This window comes from Chenopodium quinoa, unplaced genomic scaffold (assembly GCF_001683475.1).
Source record: "Chenopodium quinoa cultivar QQ74 unplaced genomic scaffold, ASM168347v1, whole genome shotgun sequence".
In the NCBI taxonomy this organism is placed as follows: domain Eukaryota; kingdom Viridiplantae; phylum Streptophyta; class Magnoliopsida; order Caryophyllales; family Amaranthaceae; genus Chenopodium; species Chenopodium quinoa.
This window is the reverse complement of record NW_018742418.1, coordinates 4055962-4078048: the sequence shown is the minus strand read 5'-3', so window position 1 is coordinate 4078048 and position 22087 is coordinate 4055962. Positions and strand designations below refer to the sequence as shown.

Genomic DNA, 22087 nt, shown 5'->3' with positions numbered 1-22087 from the left:
TTCTTTTTCCACTTCGTCAAAAAAAAAAAAAAAAAAAAAAAAAAGCCTAAAAAAAACCTAAAAAAAAAAACATATTTACTTGACCTTTTTTTAGGGTAAGTAGAAGGCTCATCCTAGAAGGGGGAAATCCCTTCTAGAATGAGCTTGGTGAGATTCAACCCCTGGCCTCACACTTGGAAGTCGGAGAACTAGCCAACCACTCTAACCTCCTATCTCATTTGCTTAACCTTGTTTTCATATGCTATGACACCTTCTATAACGCATACATGACATAATTGATGCATACTATTTCAAGTATTTTTTTTTACCCTTAAGTATATCCTTAGTCCAACATATGGGATATATATTGTACTTCTCTAATTCATTTTTTGGTTAATTTTAAAGTTTCTTCGATTCATAAATTTTGGATTGATTTTGATTCTTGTTAGGAGAATAAAGATAAAATATTCTTTCATAAAAGTTTAGTTTAAGCTCATAACTCTCCATCAATGTCTAAACATACATGGTGCATGCATGTAAGATAAAATAAAGCCACTGAATTAATATTTATTTCATTAACACGGGACCTAAGCTAAGTTGCAATGTGATGTATGACAAAAAAATCATTGGTTTTAAATGCACATGAGAAAATGCTCTCCAATCTCCATCACTAGCCCTTATCAACTTACATTCACAAATCATCAAACTATAATCAAAATTATTTTAGTGTTTAGAGAGCCATAAGGGCGAGTGAAGAGAATCGATTCCAGAATCATCTGACGCCGAAAGGGAAGCTTTAACCACCTGAGCTATCCCTCACTCTCAAACTACAAATAATCAACATACATTTATACATTGTTTACATATTAAACATGAATGATCATGCAAGTTGCCTTTTCCATGGTTGTAACTTGTAAAAGAGGAGGATATGTTAGTTGTTAGAGAGAATACCAACAAGGGATAAAATAAGGGTTTGCTTTGACTAGTTAGGTTCATTCGAAAGTGGTATGGATCAAGTACTACTTTGGCCTAAGCTTTGATGAGAGGGAAGACAATGTGATTGACATTTAATCAAAAGTCTTTATTTTATTTTATAATATGAAAAATAAATTATTTGATTCAATATCGTCAATTTTTAAAATCAGACAATTTTTATTAAACACGCAAATAAAATAAACAATAAACACAAGGTTGAGATCAAGAAAGACAATCATTATTTGGATAAATTGTTGATCTAGTTGAGTTACATGTGCATAACACATTTCCATTTCATTGCCACTAATGGAGGGATATTGACAACAATGATTTTCGACTATCATATGTAATATCCCAAAAACATAAAGTAATCGACAAGTCGATTGCCACAAGCCATTATTAAAACTTTCTTGCTTTGGTAACTATTTCAAAACTTCTTAAAAAATAAAAGTTTATTTGATTATATATATATTTTTTGAAACAAACCAACGAAAGACTTATATTAATAGATCGTTCGAAGCTACATTCAAAACAAGAGTTGGGATTACATCATTCCACACTCTCCAACCAAATTCTCATGGTTGAAAATGGGCCAAATCAACAAATTTGATTATAATTTATAATATATAGTAAAACTAGTTGGGATGAAATGCAAATTACAATTACCAATCAACAAAAGAGAAAAAATAAATAAAAAAAACCTTTATTGATTCAGTAACTATTCTAAAATTAAATCTCTTTAAAACAAAACTTTTAATAACAATACATATAGTATAACTAGTTAGCATAATACACAAACACAAATGTTGAGTGGGTCTATTTACAGTTAGTCTACCCACCAAATACATATAATCCCAAAAATTGATATGTCCAATAACTTATACGGAGTTCTAAATCTCAAAAGTTAGAGATGTTCAAAACCCAATATAAAATGTTCGATAACTTATAACTATTTCAATATGAGTCCAAACTCATACAATGCTTTTCATATGCGAAATAAAATTACCAATAAAATACAAAGGGGTATGAATGCTTGATTTATCTTTCAAGTAATGTATAATGGAAAAATTCTTGTACTTTAATATGAGATGATCTCAGAATAACTTATACTTCCTCCATTCTTTTTTACTTGACCCGCTTTGACTTATACATTATTCACCGCCCCTTCTGGGGTAGGTAGGGCTGGGTAAGAAGGGGTCCCCTGTTGCCAATAAACTTTTCCCGGCCTTACTTTTGACCGTCTTTTGTGAATTATATGTAAGTAAAAACATAATCACGTGGGATCCTGTTAGATTCGTCTCAATAAGTACTATCATAATATATAACTTCTATAAATTTTGGGGAATTATAGTTATAAATTGTTAAAGTTCTGCATTGACAAGCGTGATAAATGAAATAGGTCAAATAAAAAAAACAGAGGAAATAATATAATATTGCACAATTCATACATCAACTTACTACTTAGTACTTCACTCGCTTCACAATGTCTGTCACTTGTCAAATATCAATGCACTAGTACGTTTGGCCCTAAATACAAGTATAAACTTGAGCTATTTATGGTATCGTAGTTGTAGGAAATGGCTCTTGTCTCCTATCCTAAATTTGATCAATTTTACTATATTTACCAAGTATGTTATGTCTAATAATGAACTATGCAAATACTCTTATTGGTCATTAGTGTAATAAAGTAGCTATTAGTCCATAGTTATTTATCAAATATTTTTACATAGATAAGTAATACAAACAACTAGTTTTAGCAACTCATTCAAATAGCTCGTTGACTCGTCGTTATATAAAGTGTATAAATAAATTAAAAATAGACCAATAATAAAATGGACTCAACAATTAACATAATTTAGTTGGTTGAAAAAATTAAGAATAGGCAAAGGTAGAGCCCACAAAAATGACTAATCACAAAAATGTAATGGGTTTAAGTTGAGGCCAAGATAGAAATGCCCAATTTTTGCTCATGTTACTTGTCTCCCTCTCACAATCATTACCTACCCCCTTTCTCTTTCTCTGTCTCACTCTTCTTTCTCTACTTGTTCTTCTTCAACCCCAACAAATTTCTATTCAATTTCATACCCTTTTCTTTTTTCTGATTCTGATTCTGATTCGCATTCTTTTCAATTTTCACCAAATTTCATTTATTATTCTTAGTAATCTCTCTCCTTAATTTGATTTCATCTTCATTATTTTATTTAATAAAATTCTGATGCTCTGCTGCACTTCATCAGTGTCAATTTAATGGATCTGCAACCCACTATTTTCTCTCTCCTCAACCCACCATTTTCTCTCTCCTTCAATGTAGAAGCAGCAGCACCATAAAATACCCATTTTCTCTCTCCTCCAAAAACCCCCATGAATCCTCTCTGCTGCATTGCTCCTGTTTCCGTCGATCGTGAAAAACCACCCACCGGAAATGTCATCGGAAAACCGCCGGAAATCGGGTTTGAATCCCTTAAAAACCAGAATCACACTCAAATCACCGGCAACAATGGCGGAATCAATCTGGGTTTTTCTCGGCACAGTTACTCTGCGCAAGTTTCGTCGGTGAGTAGTAGTACTGCAGCGTTGGATCAGGTGCATCATCACGAAGCAGAAGATGTGATGGTGATGAGTGGTAGAGATTCGAGGGTGTATGGTAGTAATGGTGGGGGTGCGATTGCTGGGATTCTTTACAAATGGGTCAATTATGGGAAAGGGTGGAGGTCAAGGTGGTTTGTGTTGGAAGATGGGGTTTTATCGTATTATAAATTGCATGGTCCGGATAAGATTATGGTTTCGAGTACGGGTTCTGGTTCCGGTTCCGGTTCCGGTTCGAGTCCCAGGAGGGAGAAGGTTGGGGTGAGAGTTATTGGGGAAGAATCTGTTAAGTATATGAAGAAGAATGGTACTAATAATGGTAGTGGAATTAGTACTAGTAATAGTAATGGTTTTAGGATTAGTAATAGTTATAGTAATTTGCCAACTTATAATAAGCAATGGAAGCCTTATGGGGAAGTACATTTGAAGGTGTGATTTTGATTTTGACTTTGTCTTTGCCTTTACATTTGTGGTAAAATTTTAGCTTTTCTTCTAATTGCTGTTGTGTTATTTTTGTTGTTGTTTTTATTTATGTGTTTGGTGTATTGAGAGTGATTGTAATGTGTTTGTTTTGTTAGATATGTTGTGTTTTTTAAGGCCGGTTTCGGGTTAGGCTGTAAGATTGCTGGACCTTTCTAGACTAATAATGGTGTGATTGGATCTGATGGTTCATCTGCTAAAGCATTGCATTGGATAGAGACATAGAGTATAAAGAAGAAAACTATAAGAAATTGGGCGTGACCAATGTTGGTGTGGATCCAAAGAGATTGATTCCATTAATTAGAAACTTAGAATTAGGCACTTTGGCTGGGAAAAAAAAGTTGTGTGTAGAATAAAATCACATTTTGAAAAAAAGAGATTGGTTCAGTGTAAGACTAAGGTAGTTCTTTGTCTGGTTGGTTGAATCAAAACTTGTGGTGAGTTATCTGTGCAAGTATTGTTGAAGCATTTCAATGCATGCAGGTTGGAGGGGGAGAGTTGGTTGGCTTTGTGGTTGAAGTGAAAATTCAATATTTTGACAGCACCTTTTGGTGGAACGTTGTTGCATTGCAATTGCAGGAACCTTTTTTTTTTTTTTTTTTTTTTTTTTTTTAATTTTTTTATTGTAGGTTTTTGAATCCTTTTTAGCCCTTAAATATCGAGTTAGGAAGATTATTCTTTTGAGAGGTGTAGTGGAATTTTTTGTATCATGTTTAACTGCCAAACTTGAATATTTTTGCTATGATCAAGTATCCCTCTTTTTGATAAGTTTCCTGGGACCATGTGTATGGTCAAGAACTAAAGACTGTATTGTATAAAGAATGTTTGAGGGAAGGTTTGAACAAAACAATGTATATATGATTTTACGAGACTGTGTTATGTCTGATGTACTTTTTTTTCCTGAGGTCTGCCTTATCTTTTCTATTTATTATTGAATGATACTATGTTAGTCCCTTTAATTACATTTTTCCTTTGGTAGAACTCTGATTTGCTGTGCCGCTGTTTAGTCTGAAGTTTAAGAATTCATTATCCTTCCAGTCACATACTATGTGCTTTTCCAATTTTGATGAGACGTGCTTATTTATCATTATTAATTATTCCGTATTGAGGAAAAGGTTCTGATACTCGTATTATAGTTGACATCTGTCTGTTATTCGTTCTGTATTGGAACTGGCAGTTACAGAAATGAAGTTGGCATGAACTTCCTGTATAGAAGCTGTAGTTTCCTGCAAATATGCTATTAGCTCGTGATAGTTGAGTAGCTGTTATTCTCCCCAGAGATGGCTTGTTTATTGTTGTTGGTGCATTGCAGGTTTCTTCCATTCGTGCAAGCAAGTCAGATGATAAAAGACTGAGTATATATACGGGTACCAAAACTCTTCACTTACGATGTGTCTCCAAAGAAGACAGAGCAGCATGGATTGAGGCACTCTTAGCTGCAAAAGATCTTTTCCCCCGGGTGTTGACAAGCAATGAATTTGCCACTGAAGACATTGTTGTGTCAACAGATAAGCTTCGACGAAGGATGTTGCAGGAAGGCATTGCTGAGCCAGTGATTGATGATTGTGAGTCTATTGTGCTCATAGAAGTCTCTGAGCTGAAAAATCAGTTTGAAGCTCTTCAACAAAAACATGTCTCATTGCTGGAGACTTTGAGACGGTTAGAGGTATCAACCAATTTTACTAGAATTCTCACATTCTTTGACTAATATAAAGCAGTCTGAGCATTGAACTTGTAGAATATATTTTTTTCAATTCTATTGAAATAAATGGCGGTGCCTGGGTGCTATGACATGACCTCATAACTTTTAATGTGGTACAAGTAAACTATAAGATTTATACTTTTCTTTGCTGCCTTTTGTTCTTTGCTATATTCTTTTAACAACTGCTACTATCTTCATGTATACATATTTTTTTTTCTTTTATGGATCAACCTACCAGAATATACTTTCCTTTGAGGTCCTCGTTTGACATTTAATTCGCATATATATACTGTTTACATTAGCTCTTTGCATGGTATCTTGATTCTTGAGTTGTATAGAGTTTAATCTGCGACTTCTGTTTCCTTGCTTGCCTTTTTATGACATGGATTCTATTTATTGGGATTTAATCTCCAAATTCATTTCTATAGCACATTGGACATCTAGGGCAAATAAACTTATATTGTGGTTACTTTCTCTGTCATCACTAATCAAGAATCCCTGAATCTTGAGAGTGAGGGATAGCTCAAGTGGTTAGAGCTCCCCTCCCGGTCCCAGGTGATCCTGGGATCGATTCTCATCACCCGCCCTTGTGGCTCTCTAAATACCAAAAAAAAAAAAAAAAAAAAAAAAGAATCCCTGAATCTGATATCAGTGTTTCCTGCCAAAGATCACTTAGGCATATAAGATATGTTTGTACTGATTGATGGATTCATATGGAATGGAAAAATGCTCAAATTTGAACATAATCTTATATTTGTCTCCATTTTGATACAGTTAATCCATGTTACAAGTTGAATTTTTTTTTGTTATATGGCATCTTATGGTGAGATCATTTGTGAATTTCTCTGGCTTTCAGAGTGAGAAGATAGAATTGGAGACTACTGTGGTAGATGAAACAAAGAGAAGAGATTCTTGTTGTGGGCAAGGAAATAGAAGATTCAGCGGTTAGTGGTGCATTTGTCTCATTACTCTATTCTGCCCCCTTTGCCTTCATTATTCTTTTCCTTCAGTTTTCATCTGTGACACCTGCTGGTGAGAGTTGGAACAGCCAGCAGTAATTGTATTGCAATTCTTATTGACCGTGTAACCATTGCTGTTATCTCTCGTTCTTGTGAAATATCTTCCTAAACCATCTATTTTTGGAACTGTTGTCTGTTACACCTACAGTTTTATGCTCTGTACTTCACGCCTTCTTATGTTTTTATACTTCATCTCTTTCTAAATTTGTTTTTAATATTGCATAGACTTTTAAGTTCACTACATATTCTTATATATCTTTCAGAACTTGTTAATATTGTTGCATAGACTTTCAAGTTTCACTACCTATTTAAAAAAAGGTTTGCTTTAAGAGGACCAGGAGTCTCCTCTCTCTTGAAATTTGATGTAAGAAAAATGAGCTATGGATACTTATTATTTGTACTTATAAAAAATATAGAGAGTATTAATTTGATCCCCTTCCTCAAAACCCAAATTATTGAGCTATGTGTGCTTGATTGTTTCTTACTCTGGTTTGTTGATGAAGTCTGATTACTATTACAAATAATCTGAGCTCTTTCAAACCTTGCAGATTTTTATTCTGTCATGTCTGAGGGTAGTGGATCTGACTCTGATGTTGAGAATGAGAGTCAAGATGGTGGGGATGCTGAATCAGATGAAGATGGTGCATATTTTGATACAAATGATTACTTGGCTTCGGAGTTTTTAAGAAGTGCCTCTTGTCGGGGAAGGGAATCCTTCGCAGACGCTTGCAGTTCACTGGGACAGGATTGTTCACAGGAGCTTCAAATGGGCATTAGACCTGTGGAGTACCCTTACATAAAAAGAAGGGATAGTTTTCCAGAGCCGAAGGAAAAGGAAAAACCCATGGGCTTGTGGTCAATTATCAAGGACAATATTGGGAAGGATCTCTCTGGAGTTTGTCTTCCTGTTTACTTCAATGAACCCCTATCTTCACTGCAGAAATGCTTTGAAGACTTGGAATATTCAAACCTGGTGGATCGAGCTCTTGAATGGGGGAAGCTGGTAAGATTATCTACCAGTTTCTTGGTCTTGCTTAGAAGTTCCTTGTGGTGATTACTATGTGATTAGATTTATTTTTTTCTTAAAACTGATGTAACTATTCTGCTGTTTTAATTTTTTTTTTTTCTCTTTCCCAACCTAGAGAATAGTATGATTCATGTATAAATGTTTTAAATAATACCTTTATATTTTAAACTATTGAGTTTCGAATGGCTAGTGTAATTTTATACCTGTATATCTGCATTCTTGTAAGAAGCGTGTATGCTCTTTATAATTTTCTGGATATAAGAATAATGGGGCGATAGGTACTCTCTTATAATCCTTCCTGAAATTGTTGGCTGTGGGATGGTCTTGTACACTAATTCTCTTCATTGACTTTGCTTTCACTTTCAATCTTTCTTGATTATCTATGATGCTCTCAAGTCCTCTATTTCTATAATTAAGTTCTATGCTAAGAAAATGATTGCATTATTGCAGGGAAATGACTTGATGAGAATCTTGCATGTAGCTGCGTTCGCAGTATCTGGCTATGCTTCAACTGAAGGTCGCCAATGCAAACCTTTTAATCCTCTTCTTGGAGAGACTTATGAGGCTGACTACCCAGACAAAGGCCTTCGTTTCTTCTCTGAAAAGGTAACTGCTTTCTTATATACTGAAACTTTATAGTTAGTGTGATTTAGAACCTGTTTCAAGTCAAGAGTATTTAGATTGAATTTTTTTTCTTTGTAAAGTTTTTCGTAAATGGTTATAGTGTTTTGCCTTTTTGGATTGGGATATTATTACCTGCTACCGCCAAAAGCTGGTATAATTGGATCAGCTATTGTATCACTTCCATATGCTAACTGGAACTTGTGGAAGCTGCAGGTCAGCCACCATCCTATGGTTGTCGCTTGTCATTGTGAGGGCAAAGGCTGGAGATTCTGGGCTGACTCTAATCTCAAGGGTAAATTCTGGGGGCGCTCCATCCAACTGGATCCTGTTGGTGCCCTTTCTCTTCAGTTTGAGGATGGTGAGACATTTCAGTGGAGCAAGGTGACAACTTCCATATACAACATCATAATTGGTAAAATTTACTGTGATCATTATGGAACCATGCGCATCAAAGGCAGTGGAAATTATTCCTGCAAGCTGAAATTCAAAGAGCAGTCTATTATAGAACGGAATCCACATCAGGTAACCCTTTTGAACTAGCTATGTAGCTTGAATATGGATGTCAAGAAGCAGATCGATGTTCCTGTCAAAAAAAAAAAAAAAACTATCATATCAACGTTCCTGCACTTAGATGATTTGTTATGGCGCCCTTCTCTGTTGCTAGAGTATCATAATTTTCAAGGAACTTAAGCTATAGTTCTCTAAATCTTCTTACACAAAATAATATTAAATGTGAATAAGAGATTAGTTACAAATTAATTTGTAATGACTTGGTATCAATGTTAGGATTTAGCAAATCAGTCCATGCCATGGGATGAGACATGAGTTTTTTTTTTTTCCAAGAATAAGCCTTTTTTGGTTTCAAATATTAGGAAAAAGGTTGGAAATATGAAATCTTATTCATGCTATTTGCTTTTGCCTTGTTTTATTTGTTTTTTTTTGTTTTTTTTTTTTGGGTCTAGTCTGATACACTAAAAGTCTAAACCCCAAAGTAGGTTGTGAAACACTAGCTCCCCATTTTGTTTAAGTTTATTACATTACAGGGTTTCAGTGATATTTCACTTTACTTTGTTCCTCCATTTACTGGGGTTTGAGAGGGACAAAAAACCAATTTTTTGGCTCAAGCTGTCACGGTTGCCAATGTTCAATTTTTGTTGCTGGTTATCTTCTTGTTGCTTCAAGTTATGCATTTATGCTAGAGGAAGTATAGCATGAATTCGTTAATGCATAGTCTGAAGGAGAAATAATGATCTTGTACCCCCAAATTTTTTGCTTTCATTTTCCAGATCTTTTCTTCAAATTATGCCAGCGAGTCATGTGTAATTCTGTGAGCTTTGTTCATTTGTTCTTATACTTACTGATTTGTTTTACATTTTCCTTTACAGAATTATGTTCTTTTTAGGCTTTGCTTTTGCTACGGAGTAACTTGAGTTGATTTTCAAACTGTATCGATTTTCTATACTTTGAACGGTTTTGTTTACTTGTGTTTACTTATTTTCCAATCCAAGAAATTTTATTTGGAAAGGGATGGATAATCTTTTTAACCTATTCATTCTTAACCTATACACGCAATAACTTGTGGAAATTGGAAACCATTTCTCAAATGAAGCTACAACTGCTTGATAACTGAACCCTAAACCCCTTCAACTTATATCTGATATATTTTCATACCTCTTCTTGAACCAAATGGGATTTGAGTTGTTTCCCGGAGCTATTACTAGGGCGGTCACAGATTGTCTTGCTTTAGTATCAAGCTATGTTGTTTATATACATGATCTTATGTCGCCTGTTATTTCCTATGGCTTGCAGGTTCATGGTTTTGTCCAAGACAACAGAACTGGTGAGAAGGTTGCAATGTTGGTAGGAAAATGGGATGAGGCGATGTACTATGTGTTAGGAGATCCAACCACAAAGCCAAAGGGCTATGATCCGATGACAGAAGCTGTCTTGCTCTGGGAGAGAGAAAAAACTGCTACAAAGACTAGATACAACCTCACGCCTTTTGCAATATCTTTGAATGAGTTGACTCCTGGTTTGCAAGAGAAGCTGCCACCAACTGACTCGAGGCTTAGGCCAGATCAGAGACACTTGGAAAATGGTGAATATGAGCTGGCAAATGCAGAGAAACTCAGACTTGAACAGTTGCAAAGACAGGTATGTGTTTGCCTGAGTAAAGCTCATTAACAACTCATTACAGGACATCTATTTATCCACCCCACCTACCATACCAATTACCATAGGATGTTCTACAGATTAAAAGCTAGTTATGCTAGTCCAGAGATGAATGTCTCTTGGGTAATAGTAATTGTATGAGTAATAGTAATAATTGTGCTAGAATTTATATATAATGTTATTGTTCAAATAACATGAAGGTCAATATGGTAATGTCTTGGCCTCCTGGTTAAGCCAACTGTTTGCAGCACAAGTATTAAGTGTTGCCCCTGAAATCATGTCCTCTTAGATTAAAGCTGGCTTTTTATTGAAATTTCTTTCTGCTGTCACCAGTCACTTGCTCACATATTTTTGTCAGGTTAAAGGGTTTTGCGCATGCCTTACCTATGTCAGAAGTTATTTAAATAGACTTAGATTTCTGCTTCATTGGTATTAGTTTTGAGCAAAATCTTCTTAGTTTGTCTGTCAACAAGGCACAAAGCAGATTTTAACTTTCTTAAACTTGCTGCAGGCAAGGAGGATCCAAGAGAGTGGATGGCAACCAAGATGGTTCCAGAGAGATGAGGATGGATGTTATCGTTACATTGGTGGTTACTGGGAAACAAGGGAAAAAGGTAGTTGGGAAGGAATTTCTGATATATTTGGACAGAGGAGCGATATACTCCAATCCTGTAATAGTATACCAGAAGAAGAATGAGTAATCTGGGCTGAATTGAACTGAACTATCATTTTCCTCTCCAGAAAGTCTTTTTTTTTCTTCCTGTTCCACAGTTTCTTTACGTGGAAGGGGATATCTTGGAATTCCTCAAGAAATTGTACCACCATTGTTGTTAGGTGTAGGTGTAGGTGTAGCTACTAGTTAGTGTAAGTTGCATTAGATCATTTGTTGTAGGTCCTCGGTTTTTTACCCCGCTTTAACTGAGTACTACATGTTGGTGCTTCTGTCCTTGCTGCTAGCCAGTGCAGCAGATTGTATGGCCAATATTGAGGCTGGTATTCGCTACTCGTATGAATATTTATCCCAAGAGAAAATTGAGAGAAAAAAGATATAAAGTTGCAGCTGTAGTCATTTGTACACAAGTCTGAGCAGTACTACTTGGCCCCTATGCTTTCCTTCAGAGTTGGATGCAGATTTTGTATGACATGATAATAGAAGTGCTACATTAGACACTGGTTCAATTCTTGGCTGGTGCAAATACAGGCTGAAAAAAAAATGCAGTGCTGTTACTTCTATATTTTATGTAGTCTATGACTGGTTTGATTCTCGACTGCTGCAAATACATGTTGAAAAAAAGAAATTAGCCGTGCTACATTGTTGTGGAATCTATTACCCATTTAGCCTGGTTCGATTCTCGGCTGGTGCGAAAATGATAAATGTAGTGCCACATTATGTATTTATAAGCAACCTATGTACTCCTTATTCGGATCTAAGAAACTAGCCAGCCTTCAAGAAACCAAAACAAAAAAAACGATGTGGAGAAAATTTCGAGTTCAAGTTTTGACTCAAACAAATCATGCTTGTAATTAGTACCTTGTAATACCCTATTCATATAATAGTACAAGAAATTTATACTTAAGGTAAAAGATATATTCGTATTACAATTTTGTCATATACTGTAATATCAAAGATATGTATGAGCTTATGAGCTCAACTCAAGTCATAATTTTAGTTCAAACTCGAGTTGTTACGTACACAAACTAGTCAAGTCAAGTTTAGCCGAACCCAAAACATTCGAAAGCTACTGTACTATATTCACGACTCACGAGCTCCCCTAAGACTCCAGGTGCGTTAGAATCTATTTTCAAAACCCAGCTTGCCAAGACTCATCTTTGTGAACAGACAAGAGGGCTCTATCTGTATATCCTCAAATTCATCTGAAACTGAGTATATACTTCTTCATTCCATCAAGGTGATTACTCCTATCTAATATCTATTGCTAAAAACTCCTCATTTTTAACATTAATTTCAATTGGTTTTTTCCAGTTTTAACATTCATGATGCATAAGAGTTTGCTGATTTATTACCCAGTCTATCAAATGTTGTTGGTTTTTCCATGAATTTTGAATCTGGATTTTGTTTATCTTTGTCAATATTACAAGTGCTGATTATTGTGTTTGAATTAATTTTGTTGCAGCCCCAGAATTATCAATTATAGAATGTTATTCATTTGTCGCATAATATGAAGCTGCATCATTGGCCAAAAAATTCAGTTAGTGCAGCTAAAAGAAATGGGTTTCTCTCCCGTAATTTTGTGAATAATTACCAGGTTTCCTCTTTATCTCTCTCAGTCTATGATTTTTTAGTTCTGTCATTTTGATACTATGTTTAATTTTCCTTGTGAATTTCTTAAATTTAGGGTCCATTATTATAGTAGTTGTAAATTCAACTTGGATAACCCTTATTACAATTTATCGTAACTTGTTTAATACAACTTATCTCAGTAGAAATAAAGTGAACAGAACAAGGCCTTAGTTTCAGTTCAATGAAAAATAGAGTAGTGCTCTAATGAATTGGAAATACCAATATGGCAATGTAATATTTCATTGACCAACACTGTTAATACTACCTCCATTTCATATTATTATGTGCAAACGTTTAAACGTTTACTAAAAACAGCTTCTACATATTACATGCAACAAATGTTTCTTGTCTTTGTAAGTTGTCATTTCACTCTATCTCTCTCATCATCATATGCATCTCAATCTTTTCCCTCTCCATTTAACACTCACTTACAAATTTTACGTAGGAGTCCATGCAAACTCATTTGTTGCAAATAATTTGAAACCGAGGTAGTAACTTTTTTATTTGGGTGTTGGTTATGTGTTTATTGGCAAGTGAAACCATGAAATGTGATGTTATATATCCTTTGTTCCTTAGAATGCTCCCCAACTGAAGCTATGTCACGAGGAATCTGTGTCAAAATTGCTAGACAGAAGATGGGCATTAGAAAATCCAGATACCAAACTTCACCTGATCACAATTTCAATGAAGGAAACACCAGCAAAGGGTGGAGTTTTTGGGAATGTGAAGTTTTCAATGGATGCAAATCCTAAATTGGGTGATGCTATGATGGATGAAAGATGCAAAGATCCTTCATTTTACGTCATAAGAGATGACCTTTTACACCCGTTTGTCAATGGAAATAAAGCAAGGAAACTGGATGCTTTACTTCCTTTAATTGAAGATTGCTCAGGCACTGATGTGGTGAGTTGCTGCTTTTGCTCCCTGTATCCATCATAGCATTTTAGTAACTTGATAGTTGATACTATAAAAGCTATTCTAAACTGTCTTAATAGTCATTTGTTGCTGTACTCGTGAACAAGAATCAGTTTACGCTAAGATGATGCTACTGAATTCTGTTAGGTTAGACGAATAAATACCTCTATGCTTTGTGTTTATCTTTGCTCTATCCAAAATTTAGATGTATGGCTATTACTGTCAAAGTGTCAAGCTCAACATTTGACTGCTTTCTTTATATTGTGGGTTTCATTCACTCTGTACGTTCTTTATCATATCTTTTCTTGTTGAATCATTGTTTTAGCATTAATGATCATTACAACATACTAGCTATAGGTGCCATCTCTGCGTTTCAATGTTTGTGACCATGTAATACCCGACTGGTGTGCTTTCTAGGTTACCTGTGGAGGTTGTCAAAGTGCACATGCAGCTGCTGTGGGTAGGTCATGTGCATTGGTGCTCTCTCCCACATACTAAGATTCTGTTTATAATTAGGAATTGCTAATTTATCTAAGGGAATGAGATGCAATGATTGGCTTCATTTTTTTGATTTGTTCTCTGCAGCTGTCTCATGTGCAGAAAGAGGTCTTAGGTCACATTTGCTTCTTCGAGGAGAAGAGCCAGGGATTTTGACTGGATTCAACCTAATATCATCTATATACGGAAATGTAATATATGTGCCGAGATCCCTGTATGCCAAGAGAGAAGAAATGCTTCTTAGGCATGCAAATGTTACTGCAGGTCCCAGTGGTTCTGTGGTGTGGCTCACTGATATTCTTTATAATTTCACTGATTTAGCAAGTGGAAAGTACTGCACGCAAACAAAGGCAAATAGAAATACTGAGGATGGCATGAGGAAAGTTGTAATTGTTAAGGAGGGTGCAGGGGATGCTGTGGCTTTGCTAGGTGAGAACAGGCATCTGTTAAGCATTGATAGGGTTCCCACATCATTGATAACTTGGTATATCATATCGTCCTGTTTCTTTAAATACATAAAGTTGCTGAATTTGATTTCTGAGATGCTTTTTATATCTTGATGTAATGCATAATATTCTACTCTAAGGATATGCTTGGATTGAAGGTAATGTATTAAGGAAAGAAAAAAAAAAAAAAAGGGTCAAACCAAGAAAAATTAATGTAAATGAAGATGATGCTAAAGAGGATGGGGTATTGATAAATGAAAGATGTTAGTGGTGGTGTGAGGAAAAGAGAGGGATGGGAATATTATTAGCACACTAGGATAACAGATACCCTCAAAATGAGGGTAATAAGTTCACCTCCCTCTCTAATCATCACATCTTGATCCTTGCAATCACACCATCACTACCTCATTTTTCCTTACAAATACCATCAAAATGAGGGTAATAAGTTCATTTTCTTTAGTTTGACCTTTTTTACTCTCTTAGTATATATTACCCTCATTCCAAGCATGCCTTAACGGTATAATCATTGTGCACAGCCTAAATTATCATATCCTTATTTGGCCTACTATAGTTGTTGCAGTTGATTAATACTATGTAATGAGTATGTTCGTATCTTCTCAATGCTTGAGATAATATTCTTCCAACTTCCAAGTGACCATGAACTTATGATACATATGTCAGAGTATTTTTATTAGGAATATGTTGGAGTATTTAGGACTGAACCACAAGTGCTAGACAAACATCAAGCACTGTTTAGTAACCTTTATGCCACTCGTGTTTCTTAGTGTCAAACTCCGTTAATTGATGAAAAATTTCCATGCTCTTGGTCCAAAATAAAGTGCTAAGTGTCCATATTCATGTCATAGTGCGATGATCCAACATGGGGTAATTGAGGTTAAGTGCAAATTCTGGGTAATATAGATATTAAAAAAAAAAAATCGTATAGTTGTTGCATGCACTCATTTGGGATGATTTATATTAATGTCATGTTTGTCACCCTTCTACTAAAACCTTAATCTGTTTGAATTAAAATGTAAATTGTACAATTTTTTTCCCTTTTGATAATAGTGATATAGGGATTGTTTATTTCTGTTTAAATTTTGATTCTTGCAGGGATCATTCGCCTACTGAGTTACTTGTCCCAAAGCCATATACTAGGGAAAAAGAGGCCATATAACTTTGTGATTGATGCGGGTACTGGGACAACAGCAATTGGTTTTGCCCTTGGAGCCTTAATTCTTGGGTATGGTTTAAATTTCTGTTTTAAGATACTGCGTTGTTTCTTGTAGAAACATGTGAATCATGCTGTCGATAATAATCAGGCTGCCGTGGAAGGTAACTGCTGTAATGCTGGCTGATTCCTATGATGGATACAAGAATCAGGAGAATCGTCTGATTTCAGATTATAAGAGATATGCACCAGCTGATCTTTGCAATTATGAGTTGAAGGATGACCTTGTTCAGTGGGTCAATCGTAAAACTCCGAGAAAGTGAGTTATAAGTATTCAAGTACTCTGGTGAACAGTTACTCTAATTGAGTAGTTGTTTCACCACTATTTAATTTTTGCTCATCCTTTTCTCTGTTCATTAGTGTGAAAGCCATATCAATCTCATAATTCCCTCCTCCATACTTTTGTCCTCTCTTTTTTACGCTCTCTTTCTTGTTGCGACTATCAACATTTGTTAGCTGGCTAAGCCAAGAGGCTCACTCATCGCAGATTTGGCAATGTCCTGGAGGGAGAAATAAAGGCATGTCAACAAGTATCTAATCAAACAGGGGTACCTATTGATCCAATATACACATTGGCAGCATGGGAGCTAGCTGTTCAGTTAAGCCAGAAGCAACCAGACAACGGAGAAAAGGTGGTGATGCTGCATACAGGGGGCACCCTTGGCATGTTTGGACTAGCACAAAGATACAATTCCTACTTTAGTACGCTGAAAGACGGGCCGCCCCAATAATTCTCTCGTCATGATACTAGCTAGATGCTCGTAGAATGACACGACAGTGCGACACTCTACTCTACCTGTGTTTGTTCATCTATGTGCTGCCTGTATGTACATTGTTTTATGCATATTTATCAAATACTCAGAAAAGAGGAACCTCATTGACAATTTGACAGTCATTCACTTTAAGAATGACAGTTCAATTATGACCTGAATTGATTTCGGGCCAAGAAAAATACAGGTTTTTCTGTACATGTAGTCCCCAGATTGAAGTTTGAATGGTCAGAGAACTGCATGACAATTTTATATATTTTTTTTAGAGAGAGGGGGGATTTATTTCACTATTTCAGCACCTCTATCTAGTTCCCGGGGGAATCTATTTCACTGTTTCAGCACCTCTATCTAGTTTCCGGGGAAATCTATTTTACTATTTCAGCACCTCTATCTGAATGGTTAGAGCTCGGTATAAGGGACTAAGCATGTAACCAAGGGGTTATTTTGCTCATTTTTGAAAGAGCGAAACTGATAAAATGAGTACTACGTATAAAAACACTCATGGATACACCTAGTTCAGGAGATAGTTTAAAATTTGTAGGCCAATTCAATTCTCTTTTTTGTTGAAGCTGTAGGTGATGGTGGATCACCACTGCTCAGTAATTTGGCAATACTAAAAAAAGAAAGGATTTTCAGTAAATAAGATGGGCCAGTTTCTTTTTACAGAAGATGTCAGGGGTGAGCTAATTAGTGAACTTGAATAGTGGAAGCCAATCTTTTGAATCACTAAACCGACACTTGGACAAGACCTATGCCTGACGGCATTCAAAGGGTTCAACTGGGGTCTATTGCATTGCTTAGCTACTCTTACTACTACTCTCTACTTGTACTCCTGCATTTTCTTTCCACCACCAATCTTTTGCAGGTTGTTTTTAACAAAAATTATCACGCAAACTGGCACTAGGAATGTGGGTCAAAATTTTTAGATTAAAAAAATTGATTCCCTTTATAGACAATTCGCCGATAACTTAGTGCTTGTTTGGTTAGATGTAAGAAGTACTTCTTCTAAGGAAATTTCAATGCCCGTGAATTTGATTTCTAGGATACGTCAAAAAATGTTTAATCTAATAAGTAAATTTTTATTTGTAGGAAATAGAGATTCCTAAAAAGTTTCACTTCTCAGGTTAGTGTCACGCAAATAAGAGTTCATTAGATTAAGTCCCATGTCACGCACGGTTTTAACAAAATTTTATAACGAATTACGGAGTATAATTTTAATTCAAAATCAAATTAAAAAAGTTTAAATCTTAATTTATATCCAGAACTGAACCCTGCGTGACATGGGTGAAGCTTAATTTATAAATTTTAAAAAAGTTTATATCCAGATTAGCCTAAAGGGTGAAGCTGGTGAAACACCAAAAAAATATAATAATATTTTATACAATAAAAAAATATGGAAAATATTTCTTTAGGAAGTGAACCATAATTAAATGATTTGGTGAATGTTTTTTTGAAAGGAAGTTGATTAGGGGATTTTGCTCCCACCAATCGGAATGCGACACGTGGGCCAATCAGGTCCTGCCAAGTGTCCCCCAGTTGGACCTCTCAGTGCTTGCCACGTGGCACACGCTTATTCGTCCACCGTGGACTTATTATGTCATGACACGTGGCATACTCCATGCCTAATGGAGAAGCCGGTCACCTAGGCCCAACTTCCGAGGGAAGCCCAATCAGCCCAAGGTTAACCTAAACCTAGATTGGCACGTTTCCCGAGGTTATAAATACCTCCCTTAATCCTCATTAAGGGAGATTACGCAGATTACACACATTAAACACTCTCACCTAGAGAGACCCAATCACTTTAATTTCCGCATTAATTACTCCTTAATCAAGTACTAACTTGACCGTCGGAGGCGGATCTCCAATCATCCGGAGCATCCGTTTGTTTTGCAGGTACAGGCGTCCGGTTCCAGTCTCGGAATTGTATTTCTCCCGCAGGACATCAGAAAACCCCGAAACAGAAGTTAATCACAATTATATAAAGAAAAGAATTTTTATTTTTAAGAAGTGAATAAAAAAAAGTTTTGGAGAGAAAAAAAACAACAAGAACTGACACGTGTCATTCTTGATGTTTATTTTAATATTATGTTATTATTGATATTATATCAATTTTCTTCGAAAATTAACTTCACACTTATCTTTGTTCATGTAACGAGGAGAGAGATATTAGAGAGAAATTATTTTTAATTTGGCATTGACTAAATACTACGTAACAGTTATTGCCAAAGAGAGGGGAGGGAGAGGGACTAGAGGTAGGTGAAAAGACTGAAAACCACAAAACCCAAAAAAAAAGGGGGGGAATTACACGCTCGGTGGGACTCGAACCCACAATCCTTTGATTAGAAGTCAAATGCCTTATCCATTAGGCCACGAGCGCTTCTTGTGCTGATGTTTCACTTTTTTTTGAATATATAGGCTTTTTGTGACTTGTTTATCCCCATTTTTTATGAGGGAACTTTTCCTTGTAAAGAGTAAAGACGTATGACATGGCTACTATTACAGTAGTATTACTAGTATCCTATTAATGGTTTGATACTATAGAAATTATTAATGGTCCTTAAGCTTTAGACAATTGCAAAAATTAGCATGCACTTTCACGAAGAAAAAAAATATATTAAGAGATTATTAGTATAAAATTTGTAGAGACGATACTATCTTTAGATTATTACTAGTGTTAATATCTATTGCAGCCCACTTGTGAGTGTCCCACATTAGAGAAAGTGGAGAGATGATTCCACTTCATAAACTAAAATAATAGAGTTACTCTTACTATCACTGGTATAAGAGCCCAAATTTGTTGGGTCGTTCATAACTGGGCATTTGTCATGCCACTAGTTAAGGGGCCTCTATTGTTATAACCATTATCATTTTTCATAACACATCTTCATCATCAATCATTATCGCTTTATTGTACCCCTAATAATAAGCTTGTGAATGCTACTCTGAATTATTCTGAGTCAATCTGATCAGAGGTAATTATGTTTGAGGCTCATAATAAACAAGCTACAAATTATTTCACCATTTCCTTACACATTTTATAATATTTAGCTTGTATTTCTTGCACAATGAAGATCACAAATATGACAAAAAAAAAAAAAAAAAAGATGTAAGTAAGAATGTTCCAAACTGTTCTATAATTAAAGCGTTTTTATTAATTATATAACTCAAATTACAAGTTAAATCCACTTTTAAAATTCCAACGGATGGTAAAAACTGGAGACTTGACTCTAAATGATGGAGAAAAGTTGTACACACAAATCCTAGTGAAAGAGAATCAAAGTGGACGTGCACCAAGCTAGAAGTGGAGATGGAATATATAGGAAGTACAAAAGTGAAACAATAATCACTACATTGGGCTTAATAACCGCAACTAATTTTATAACATCAAATTAAACATAATCCTTGGTCATAGAGTAGTTCTCGTACTTTTCTAACTGCCAAAACTAAACAAAAACCACAATTATTGCCATCCTTTTTAACATTATACCACCTTATAATATTTTATATTAATATATGCTACTATATTATAGTACTTAAATATTGTTTATATCTTTATAAATAATAATGAATATAATTTGATCAGAATTGAGGCAGTTCCCCAGTCCCAACACACAGTATAATGTAAGTAGAAGATAAAAAACGATTCGCCACAATGCTGGAAACATAGTATGGACCATATCAAATAATATATCACTTCATATCATTATTTTTTTTATTACATAAAAACAAATTTATTTATTTTTTTTTAACAAAAAAAAAGAAAAAAAAAAAGAATATTGCGTTTTGAAAAAAGAAAAGAAAGGTAGGCAGATTTTATAACTTTAACCTACAAATAAAAACGAAGAACAAAGAGTAGGCAATTGGCAACATTCCTGATAACAAGGGTGAGGCAATAAAGGATGGTCCCCCATTTATATTTTGTCCATGCTTGTATACATATTATGTTTGTATTATTGCTTTCTCCACCATCAACTTTTTGTGCATGTATTAGCTTGCTAATCTAGTAACTATCATATGCAAACTCTTAATTAGAGGTGACAAACAACCGGACAAGTCAACCATATCGGATAACTTTAGCTCACGTCATGTTTGGATATACTCCGTATTATAAACCATTCAATTTGGTTTAGGTCATATTTAAGTGATGAGTCATTCAATTTAATTCAGATAGCATTTCAAATTTGTGTTACTAATGTAAATTAGGTTAGAAAACAGCAAAATAATTTTTTTTATTTAAATAATATATCAAAATCAATAGTAAATCCATAAACTCCGAATTAAACAATAGTGTAAAGTTTCACCTCAATATATAAGGGGTCGGATACATGTAAGTTGTCTACTATAAAGCTAACCTACCCTTATGCCTCCCAAAAAGTAATCCACTGAATCACTGATCATATTATATAGATTCATGCTCCATATTAAAGAGACTTCATATATTACGTAGATAAATTAAACAGCATACCCTAATTCCCTATTTTGAGAAATAATAACTCCCAATTAGTGGGGACAAATTTTAATGCAAATTCTTCTTTTTGCTCAATTTAACAATTAGGTTTAGTATATACGAAGTACTATAATTTTGTAACTTATATATAATGAATACGATTCGTTTACAATATTAAACATTCTAAGCTAGATTTATTTAATTATATATATTGTCCACCAATCTTTATGCATGAAGCTTTTCATGCATGCATCTATTCCTAGCTTAGTAAAACATTCTGTATTAAGGCAATAATGTCATGCCTCTAATTAAATTGATTAAAATGGAGGTGGCTAATAGAGTACGTAATCGTATTTGATAGAGGATATACACGACATAATATTCTATGTATAAATAAATATATCCTAAACCTAGGAAGGAGAATATTGCGTCTTTCCTAGTATATCTTCTATCAATATTCCCTTCATGCTCAAAATTTTGTGTCACGAGTTATGTTTTTCGATTCAACACGAGAGACTTTAGGAGTAATTGTATAGTTATTAATTTTTGTGATCAACGAAATAATTTCCCAGTGTAGACATCAACACAAATTATTTGTTCAACCTGTAAGAGTTATATACATGGATATATTATGACCATTTGTAATCCATGTTATTAAAGAAGATAGCAAGTTTGATGTTACTGTTCAATGATTGTCATCGTTACAACTCTCACTAATTTAATTTCAATAGAGTAAAAACTGAAGAACAATAAATTAGGTCTTTAATAAAATAGGCTAGCTAAATTTCAGTGATTTCCGAAAGGAATGCATGTCAATCTTCAAAGGCTATACTACTACATTATAAATTAAAAAAATAATAAAAAAGAAAGATTTTCCCTAATAATAAATACTTTATACTACGCGTGTGTCTATA

At 34.8% G+C, this 22087-nt stretch overlaps 2 protein-coding genes and 1 non-coding gene across 3 annotated transcripts; 2 read left to right on the top strand and 1 right to left on the bottom strand.

Annotated features, from left to right (window-relative positions):
* Positions 1-2844: 2844 nt before the first annotated feature.
* Positions 2845-11276, top strand: LOC110709943 (oxysterol-binding protein-related protein 1D-like). The gene is made up of 8 exons (XM_021888196.1): positions 2845-3969; positions 5333-5686; positions 6579-6666; positions 7290-7744; positions 8219-8374; positions 8606-8914; positions 10202-10546; positions 11076-11276. The coding sequence occupies exons 1-8, from the start codon at positions 3316-3318 to the stop codon at positions 11259-11261; spliced, it is 2547 nt and encodes an 848-aa protein (XP_021743888.1). The 5' UTR covers positions 2845-3315; the 3' UTR covers positions 11262-11276.
* Positions 11277-12327: 1051 nt separating this feature from the next.
* LOC110709933 (D-cysteine desulfhydrase 2, mitochondrial-like) lies at positions 12328-17142 on the top strand. The gene is made up of 8 exons (XM_021888188.1): positions 12328-12474; positions 12700-12831; positions 13443-13769; positions 14199-14241; positions 14367-14708; positions 15839-15968; positions 16048-16215; positions 16444-17142. The coding sequence occupies exons 2-8, from the start codon at positions 12745-12747 to the stop codon at positions 16685-16687; spliced, it is 1341 nt and encodes a 446-aa protein (XP_021743880.1). The 5' UTR covers positions 12328-12474; positions 12700-12744; the 3' UTR covers positions 16688-17142.
* A 1888-nt stretch (positions 17143-19030) lies between these two features.
* On the bottom strand, positions 19031-19103 carry TRNAR-UCU. Its single transcript has one exon. It is a non-coding gene; the product is annotated as a tRNA-Arg (tRNA).
* Positions 19104-22087: the final 2984 nt, after the last annotated feature.